Source organism: Aristolochia californica, unplaced genomic scaffold (genome assembly GCF_029961685.1).
Source record: "Aristolochia californica isolate CCGP_79_NKW_82.1479 unplaced genomic scaffold, dmAriCali1.0.hap1 SCAF_2, whole genome shotgun sequence".
Classification (NCBI taxonomy): Eukaryota; Viridiplantae; Streptophyta; class Magnoliopsida; order Piperales; family Aristolochiaceae; genus Aristolochia; species Aristolochia californica.
Window position 1 is genome coordinate 2,753,988 of NW_027181881.1, and position 10,211 is coordinate 2,764,198.

General features: G+C 44.1%; 2 protein-coding genes across 2 annotated transcripts; both read left to right on the forward strand.

Moving 5' to 3' along the window:
* Positions 1-2,589: 2,589 nt before the first annotated feature.
* LOC137955436 (probable beta-D-xylosidase 2) lies at positions 2,590-6,916 on the forward strand. Its single transcript, XM_068802374.1, has 7 exons — positions 2,590-2,987; positions 3,595-3,882; positions 4,392-4,561; positions 4,640-4,737; positions 4,861-5,211; positions 5,334-5,747; positions 5,844-6,916. Exons 1-7 carry the CDS (start codon positions 2,592-2,594, stop codon positions 6,452-6,454), a joined length of 2,328 nt encoding a protein of 775 aa, XP_068658475.1. The 5' UTR covers positions 2,590-2,591; the 3' UTR covers positions 6,455-6,916.
* An 889-nt stretch (positions 6,917-7,805) lies between these two features.
* LOC137957165 (uncharacterized) lies at positions 7,806-9,611 on the forward strand. The gene is made up of 6 exons (XM_068804898.1): positions 7,806-8,037; positions 8,313-8,377; positions 8,722-8,784; positions 8,859-8,906; positions 9,008-9,070; positions 9,191-9,611. The coding sequence occupies exons 2-6, from the start codon at positions 8,333-8,335 to the stop codon at positions 9,281-9,283; spliced, it is 312 nt and encodes a 103-aa protein (XP_068660999.1). The 5' UTR covers positions 7,806-8,037; positions 8,313-8,332; the 3' UTR covers positions 9,284-9,611.
* The last annotated feature ends 600 nt before the right edge of the window (positions 9,612-10,211 follow it).

The window sequence follows — 10,211 nt, forward strand, 5'->3', positions numbered from 1 at the left end:
GAAAACGATCGTTCGGCAAGGAATTCCGTCTACGAAAACCAAACTCGTCCCACGAGGACCCATTCCGTGATTAGACTAACATTATCGTGGTTCATGAATTAACAAAAGAAACGAAGGAATCTCTCCACGATCAGAGTTTTTTTTTATTAATAAACTGCGATGGAGCGACAATGAGCTTCCTCCCGTCGTCATCGAATGAGATAGAGAAGAAAAGAGTTCTGAATTGTTGGAGAAAGTCGGGATAAGGAGAAATGTATTGCTTTGATGGCAAGACTATCCGGCGCCACCAAAAAGAAATCCAAATCTTCTTGGCTTCATCTGGTTATTGAGATCTTATTGAAGTAGTCACGGTTCAGGACAACTACCCTTTTGTGGGTGGCCTACATGGCCTCATTGCCTCATCAATCCAGCTTCTCCTTTGGTCCCTCCATATACCCAACTTGCACTCATCTTCTTTCTCCTCACCAATCATATTTTGCTTTTTTATTGCTTATACTCCTCTCTTCTCTTCTCTTCAAACACATCTCAAAATCAAATATTATTCATTCATGTGGATCCCACAAGAAAAAACCCCAATTTTTACAATTATACCCTTCATCATCGATTATAAATTATTCCATTTATATTCCTTATCATCCATATAACTAAAATAAAATCGCCCCTTGATTTTACACCCTAAACCCTAAACCCTATAATATTTTGTTCACTACATCAATTATTTGACATGGATAAAAAATATATTAATAATTAGATTCAATCAAGGAGGTTGTAACTAACTTTTTTTAATACTAAATTTATATTATATTTATAATAATAATAATTTTTTATCGCTTAAAATTGATAAAGAAAAAAGAAAGACAAAATTGATGACAAAATCAAAATCAAGACTACTCATTTATGAGGATCCCACAAGAATGAATGGCCAACTCTAAAAAACCCCCTATTTCTACAATTATACCCTACGTCATCCATTATAAATTATTATATTTATATTACTTACCATCTATATAATTTTTTTATAAGTATTATTTTATATAATTAGTAACTAAAATAAAATCGCCCAAGTATGATCGCTGTCATGGTATCAGAGCAGGGTACACCACATCCCGCGTTTGAATCCTATCAGATCGGTCTTTTGGGTGTATTGGCTAGCCACTGTCATTTACTAAATCAATTATTTCGCATGGGTAAAAAGTATCTTATTAATGGGATTAAATCAAAGGGAAAGGAGGTTGTACCTAACTTTTTTTGAATAAAAAGATTTATATTATCTTTAATTCATTATATTTATAATAATAAATTTTTATCACTTTAAAATGAAAAAATTAAGAAAAATCTCAAACCAGCATTTTTTTTAAAAAGGTAATTACTATAATGCCCATAATTAATTTTTTTTAAAAATAAATCATTTACTTGAGTTTTTGTAACAAACAATTGTAGCATGAGGAATGGGGTTGAACTTCTTACCAATAACATAGACCAATGTGGGGTCTATATTTATATTAGTGAGGAGAAAATGGGAGCCACAAAGGCAATGAAGACAAAGATGGGAGGGTGGGGCCAGGACATAGACAAGTTGGTATGGCAAGGAATACAAGGTAGTTAGGGGAAGCGCCACAAGGAATTTTCTAACCATAATAAAGCTGTCTAGCTATATATATATCAGATAACGTGGTCCCATTTCCCTTCTCCCTCTCTTTCGGTTTCCATCAATTCCTCATTTTCCATTTCTACCCTTACACAGCACCCTCATTTACGTCGCTACAGACCAATATTCCACCGTGATAGCGAAACAGAAAAAACACACGGGGGTAGACGAGACTCCTCCCTTGGAGAACCCGCAATGTGTACTCTCCCCATTCCCATCTTACCCTCGGTTCTTCACCATAATAACTAAACTGCCACCTACGAGAGATCAGTTCCGTGTCATGGCCGGCATCGGTGCGGGCCCATCAAGTGGGGAAAGGAACATCGTCCAGTCACCAGCCACCCAATGGACCCACCCGTCGATAAACCTAAAAAAGGCCGTTAGTTACTGGAGCTGACGCACTCAACGAATCTCCTGAGATGACAAGTAAACCACAATTTAAGGCCCATAATAAATAGTTAATTAATCATTAATTCCTTCCGAGATTAGTAAAGAAGGAATGGATTGCTCACGTCTGGTAATCTGGTTGGTTTGCAATGGTATCTTCGTTAAAAATGGCCGTAGAGAGGGTTCTTTTGTTGTTTCCTCTCTCTATCTCTCTCGTGAGCTCTAAGCGACTAACAGAAGAGGTCTCCAGTCTGAATGACTGAAAAACTGAAACCTCCTGGCCTTGTAACCAGTAACTAGCAAACACTGTTCTTCGATTTCTTTCTTTTAAAATATCTAAAATGGTAGTTTCAGCGATTCGACTGATCGTAGTTGTCTCTGTTATCTCGCTCTCTTTTCCTTGTCTCACTGTTTCATTGTTGCAATCCGAACTTTTGCGTCTATTCAACAGCCATATCCGACGTGGAGAACCAATCCAGTCTCTTCCTCTTCTCTTTCCCTCGTCTATTTAAGCGCTCTTCACTCCTTTTCCTTCCACCCAAAGCTCTCCCACCGTATGGCTTCCCAATATGTCTCCTTGTCTCTCTTTCTCCTTGTTTCTCTTATCTGCTCTTGCCTCCCCCTTTCGACGTCCCGTCCAGCATTCGCTTGCGTTGGGAATGCCAGAAACTTCCCCTTTTGCCGAACAACCATTCCCATCCACAAACGGGTTCAGGATCTCATCGGGAGGCTCACCTTAGGGGAGAAAATCCGTCTCCTTGTCAACAACGCAGCTCCGGTGCCTCGGCTTGGGATCCAGGGATACGAGTGGTGGTCGGAGGCGCTCCACGGCGTCTCCAACATCGGCCCCGGCACTAAATTCGGCGGCAATTTTCCCGCAGCCACAAGCTTCCCGCAAGTCATCCTCACCGCCGCATCCTTCAACGAATCTCTCTGGGAAGAGATCGGACGAGTAAGAAATTCTCTCTATGGGTATTTAATTGAGTAGAAAAAGGAAAAAGAAAAAAAGAAAAGGTTGAAGATAAAGACTCCTTTACTCATGAAGGCGACTCTGGTTGACAATCTTTCTCCTTAGTGATACTGTTTCATCAGATATCAGACATATTCTGTGATTTTTGCATTTTTTTTTCTCGTATGGGTATTTTGGTCTTTTACTAAAAGTTTCAGCGTCAGTGTTCAGATCCTCCAATGGTACGATCTCACATATTCCTTATGGTCCCACATCACGGGCTCCACTTCCCGTAGATCTTAACTAAACAAGAATCTCAGCTGTCCATTTAACCTAGTTGTCAGGGCTCATGATGTGTGGGGCCACTGTCTCTCTCGTGCATTCCTAGGCATGATGTTTACTCTTGCTCCAACGCTAGATTCAGTCTCACGTGACTATCATCTCAGGCTCGTGTTGGTACGAAAAGACTGTTAGGCCCACGTATCCTCTTCTTTCTTCTCTTCTATTCCGGCCGCCTTTGAAGGAAGAAAGAGAGCAGCAGTCAGCAGTCAGCAGCGGCAGTTTTTTGTCGCTAAGAGACTAACGTGAATTGTTCTCCATTACTTGGCAGGTGGTCTCCGATGAAGCTCGGGCGATGTACAACGGAGGCACGGCGGGACTGACCTACTGGAGCCCCAACGTGAACATATACAGGGACCCGAGATGGGGCCGGGGGCAGGAAACTCCCGGCGAGGACCCGGTGCTAGCCTCTAAATACGCAGCGAGGTACGTGAGAGGCCTGCAACAGCCTTACGGCCCGGGCGGTCTCCGGCTCAAAGTAGCGGCTTGTTGCAAGCACTACACCGCCTACGACCTTGACAACTGGAACGGCGTCGATCGGTTTCATTTCAACGCCAAGGTACGTAATTGTCCTTTAAACGGGGTCAAGCAGTGACGACTCGCTAATGTGGTGCTCCCGTGATCCCATTCAATAGCAGTATCTGGTTATTAAAATAAGGAAAGCAGTTCAGTGATCGCTGTCAATGAAGCGTAAGGAGATGGGGTAAGGCAACGTTGGACTCCTATTTTGTCAAAATAATTCTCTGTCCACCACCGTATTACCTCCGTAAGGAAACGAACGCTTATAGAAAAAAAGTAAATAAAAGCTGCGGAGAAGAATCCGATGATGCTAATGCGGGAGGGGGCGGCTTCAAGTCCAAAATTTTCATTATCTTAATAAAACCAAAAAGGTTAATCAGCACTAGGTGGAATATTTCCCTTTTCCAGACCTGTCGGCCATTAGGCGATTTGGCATCATTCTTTGCTTCTTGATCTCGCCTGAGTCTCTTTTGTTCATACTTGTGAATTTTTTTTCTGGTGTGTCGTTTTCGCGAGGATTCTAACATGGGGAGAGGTTGATGGGAGCAGGTGAGCAAGCAGGACCTGGAAGACACATACAATGTGCCATTCAAAGCGTGCGTCGTGGAAGGCAAGGTCGCCAGTGTTATGTGCTCTTACAATCAGGTCAATGGAGTTCCAACGTGCGCCGACCCGGAGCTCCTGAAGAACACCATTCGTGGGGCCTGGGGTCTCAATGGGTGAGGCACCCTCGCTTTGGAACTAGAAACTTTGAACAGCCTCTCTGCTGAGCTTAATTAGCTTCTTGTACACTGCAGGTATATTGTTTCGGATTGCGATTCGGTCGGGGTTTATTACGACACTCAACACTATACAGCGACGCCTGAAGAGGCGGCGGCGGATGCAATCAAAGCAGGCAAGTGCTTGGTTTCCATTGCCTCTTACTGCTCGTATTTTTGAGGAAATAATGGGAGGTGGGGGTGGGGGAGGGGGTGTGGAAACGCGAGAAAGATGTAATGGGTTGGTTATGGTGCTGCAGGTTTGGACTTGGACTGTGGGCCGTTCCTGGCGTTGCACACGCAAGCGGCAGTGGAGCAAGGGAGGTTGAAGGAGGTGGACGTGGACCTTCCGCTTGCCTACACCCTCACGGTGCAGATGAGGCTGGGTATGTTCGACGGGGAGCCGGCCAATCAGCCATTTGGACACCTGGGACCTGAGCATGTTTGCAGCCCGGATCATCAGAGGCTGGCCCTAGAAGCTGCTCGCCAAGGTATCGTCTTGTTGAAGAATGACAGACAGGTGCTGCCACTTGACCGGAATCGCTTCCGTTCCGTCGCCGTTATCGGTCCCAACTCCGATGTCACCGTGACCATGATCGGCAACTACGCTGGTGAGTTCTACTCTCGTCAAAACGTATGAAAAAATGGCGGCAATTTCTCTCTTCTATTGGGCTCAATATTTTTCAATTTGAATGGGCCAATATTTCTAATCTTTTCTTGGGTTGGGCTTCAGGAGTGGCATGTCGATATACAACGCCTCTTCAGGGTATTGGGTCCTACGTTAAGACGACCCACCAGCGGGGATGCAACGGAATAACGTGCAGTGGTGAGCAGCCCATTGAAGCGGCGGTGGCCGCTGCAAGGCAGGCTGACGCTACAATCTTAGTGGTGGGTCTGGACCAGTCGAAAGAGGCGGAGTTCAAGGACAGAGAGAGCCTTCTCCTCCCAGGTCGCCAGAAGGAGCTCGTCGACAAAGTTGCCATGGCTTCCAGAGGTCCCACCGTGTTGGTCATCATGTCCGGCGGTCCCATCGATATCACCGTCTCTAAAAATGACCCCAGGGTCCCTTCCATTCTTTGGGTAGGATACCCTGGCCAAGCCGGAGGACAAGCCATTGCCGATGTTATTTTCGGCGCACACAATCCCGGTATGTTCTCACTGATCATCAATTTCAAAATCAAAGGGTTTCGCGAAACGATCCGAAACGAGCTATTCTAATTTCTAACACGAGAACGCCATGCAGGTGGGAAGTTGCCTATGACATGGTATCCGCAGGATTATGTGAAGAAGGTTCCGATGACAAACATGGCGATGAGAGCTGACCCATCTACAGGTTACCCAGGTAGAACCTACAGGTTCTACAAAGGTCCAGTTGTGTACCCATTTGGGCACGGATTGAGCTACTCCCGCTTCGTGCACTCCCTCGCCGAAGCTCCTCCAACCACCTTCTCCGTCCCTCTCGACGGCCGCCACTTCGCTTCCCAAAACTCCACCTTCTCCGCCAAGGCAGTGAAGGTCACCCACGCCAAGTGCACGGGTCTCCACCTCGGGGTCAACGTGGACGTAAGAAACGTCGGTGACATGGATGGGGCCCACACTCTGCTCGTCTACTCGAGCCCACCGATGGGCGACTGGGCCCCACAGAAGCAATTGGTGGGTTTCCACAAGTTGTACGTTCCGGCGAAGTCTCAGACGAGGGTCGCGGTGGGGGTACATGTCTGTAAGGACCTCGGCGTGGTGGATAACCATGGCAATCGCCGGATTCCGATAGGGGAGCACCAGCTTCATATCGGAGATCTTACCCACACTGTCTCCCTTCAAGCGGAAACCGCTCGATTGGAGATCGGATCATAGAACCGTGAGAGAAGACGGGTACGCCCACGCCCTTCTTGGAATACAGCGGGCACATCTATCACCATTAAATTTTTTGATTTTTTGAGAAGAAGAAAGAACAAATGACACGAAGTGTCAAGCTTTCAACAGCTCAAAGTAATCAAAAAATTACAAAAGGAATATGAATACTATAGAAGATTATAGTAGCAGAATTTGAAAGAAAGAGTCTGGGTTCGTTAGAAGTAGGTGTCGAGTTACAGTCATTTTGGTTTCAGAAGAAGACAGGGTATTGAAAATTGAAAACAAATCAATTTCATGTATCGCAGCTCGATCATTGTCGCTCCGAAAAGAAAAAGGAGGTTGGCTGTCTATTGTTGTATACAAGCTTTTTCATTCAACAAGTGGGTTAGAGACGAAGGTCTCTGATCTCTACTGTAAATCTACAAACGTTTCTATCAATAAACTGCCTTCTGTGTTTTTTTCCCTTCCTGTATCTCCCTTTTCAACGATGTCATCAATGTCAACCATTGACAGCACAGAAAGAGTTTCATAACTAAACGTTGAATAACGCCAAGGGCTTGCTTCTTACATTATAACCAAATATGATATTCTTTGATCTTTACTCGATTCTTTCTGGTGAGGCAATGTCTAGCAGTTGAGCTTCTGAAAAGCAAAACTTGATGATGCTTTACGATCTCATCATCGTTATGATTCGCAAAAAGATTACAGATATAACGCCGTTTCTGGGCATAATCTTCCACAAACCCAAACAAACAAACAAAAAAAAAAAAAAAACAAACTGCTGAGATTTCTATCACCTGTTTTCCAGGAAGGTCTGGGAGAATCGGACGGAACACAAATGTCTAGCGTGAATATCTCAAATAACCTTCTTTCAGCAAGAGCAGTTACTATAACAACATCATCATACCCAATCGCGGTCACATGAACGTTTCCACAAACTGGTGATGCGCAACTGAAAGAGAGACTTTCAATCCCTCCTCTGGGTCAAAATTTCCAAGTCTTGACGATCCTCCTATCTCGGAAAGGACCACTATAATCTAATCAGGGCGAGTGAAGATTTTTCTTCTTTTACTGTTTACAGATAACAAAAAGCAAGCAAAACTCAGGGATAACGTCCATGGATCCCCTCTGTTCTTCTGATTCACTGACCAGGTTAGGATAAAGTAACATGGCCCAGCTACGTGGAAGCGGTTCCATTCTTAGATTTTAAGAGAGACAGACAGAGAAGAGGGGTAAGGTGGTGTCGGCTGCCGACGTATAGGAGCACGAGGAGGAGTATGTTAATAGCGTAATTGGATAATAGACATGGACCGTAGCAGTTTGGGATGGCGATATCCTAACTGCAGAACAACGCCATACATACGCTTCTGAGATGGATTGAAATTGAGTTTCCAATGCATGGATGAATATTCTCATCTTCTCTCCCTCAACACTCAACCAAACCCTAACCTCTCCTTCTTTCCAAAGCACATATTCCTCTGGTTTTCTTTCATTTAACTCTGCTCCTCTGTTCTTCTTCTCTCTTGCGAGTCCGCCCATCCTTCGTCTCTCTCTCAGTCTCTTTCTCTCTCTTTGAAGTGAAGGTAAGTTCTTCTTCTTCTCTGTTGCTTGGGTTTTTCTTCTTTCACGGACTTATTTGACTCGCCGGAATGTAGAATTTTGTCCTTCCTGCTAGCTAAATTAGGTTTATTTTTCTGTTTCTTGCTTCTCCTGCGCGCTCATCTGAATTTAACCAATCACATTTTATATAAGTAATGCAGGATTGAAAATTGTAGCCATCGTTGTAGGTGGTGAGTGGGTGACTTGACTGAAAAATCTCTCTTCGTTCGTCTGCTTATTATGTTTCTCTCGTGTTCAGACATTGTCGAAGAGCAGGAGATGGCGGGCTGTGGCAGAGAGGAAGAACTGGTTTCTCAGGAGGAGGTAAGAGATAATCTTCCGCTGTTCCTTCCTTCATTGAGATGCTTCTTTCGATTTTCTCTGTCCTCTATCCATGCCGCGTATAGGCTGTTTTGAAGAACAGAAATCAGTTTTCCTGAACCTTCTTGAACATTTTGAAGGATAGAATCTATAGAAGCGAGAGAGCCTAAATTCAAGACCTGTAAACACTGCAATGCGGCACTGTTTATTCCCTCCATCACTGCCCATTGCTTGATTCTTTGATAGCTTTAATCATTTTCCAAGCAAATTTAATTTTTTCCTCCCTATCACGCCAAAGCTAGATGGACGATGAACCGAATTAACCTCCATTTGGCGTATGCGAGCAGGGATCCATATTCGGAAAGAAATACGGAGGACTTGTGCGGAAGAAGAAGCCATTGATCTCCAAGGTAAACAAAATGAGAATTTCTTCAACATATCGCCAAACTTTTTGACATATTAAACTCAAACAAATGGTTTTCAGGATAATGAACGAGCTTTCTTCGACTCCGCTGACTGGGCTTTAGGAAAGGTAAACAACCCTCAACAAACAACTCCATCGCTTCAGTAGCTATCACTGCAATTCGTTACCATTAATTCATCCAATCATGCTCCCATTTTCGAGGATTACAGCAAGGAGCCAGCGTGGGACAGGAATCCAAAACCATGGTGGAGTCCTTACGCCCAAAGCTGCAGGTCCGATATGTTTCCGATATATTTCGAATTCACTGTTTAGAACTCCAAATCTGTAATAATTTGGGTGGGTTTTGTGTGGAGACTTGTTTGAACTGAAAGATGGTTTGAATATGTTGACAGCGAACCCCTCATCAACAGCTCCCACCAAGGAGACCTGCTTGTAGTTCTGGGAGGGATTGTTTCGTGTATGCTTCAACAGATGCAGAAGAATGAAGCGGGCGGAGAAGATGGTGCTTTTTCAGTAGGGCAATATCAATATTAAGACCTATAGTGTCATCAGCTGTTGCATCATGCGTGTGAGATTATTGCTTTGCTGTAAACTTTTAAAATTGATATCGACAAATGAAATTCTCAAGTTCAGGAGTAGCTTCAGCTGCTCCATGTTCATGGATTCAGCATCTTGCTAGCTACCTCTTCCAAATACGATGGATCATGTCATGTTTGGGTGTCAATCCATTCCCAAACAGGTTCTAAAATGTATTCTTTCCTGAATGCTAGTAAATCCAGTCAATGTCAATTCCTTTTGTCAAATCTTGGTTAACAGAAAATTCATGGCATCCTTTGGCTCTTTTCGCATTTTCACTTTGAGAGGAAATAGGATGATAGAGATAACAAATAACAATTATCCGTAATCTCAAAGATAACACTTATCATGTAATCATATCGATTTGTAACCTATAAATACCTATGATTCATGAATATAAAACATGGCTAGATATTGTATTCTCTACACAGTATCAGAGAGGGCAACGTCAACGTCTTCTCCCTTTGATCGATCCAATTCATTCTTCTATGACACCACCATCTCTTCCATGCCAAACATCTTTCCCAAGCATCAAACAACGCGTGTTTCTCTCATCTCTGCCATCGCCATAGCGACGCCACTAAGGGCCATCCTTCCTTGTCGTCATCGTGGCAGCGCATCCATCGTTGATCATCTATGTCGCCTTTGATGAACTGTATTAACCCTTGCCTCCCTCCTCTCTCCCGTCACCAAAGCTGTGCCACCAAGGGTCGTCCTTCCTCTTTGTTGATTTCTTCAAAATTCGGGAATTGGGTATCAACCTTTTGAACCCGGTGCGACTGTCGTCGGAGTTCCACAAGTCGGCTACGTTGAATTCAAAGTGGGCGACATTGGAGA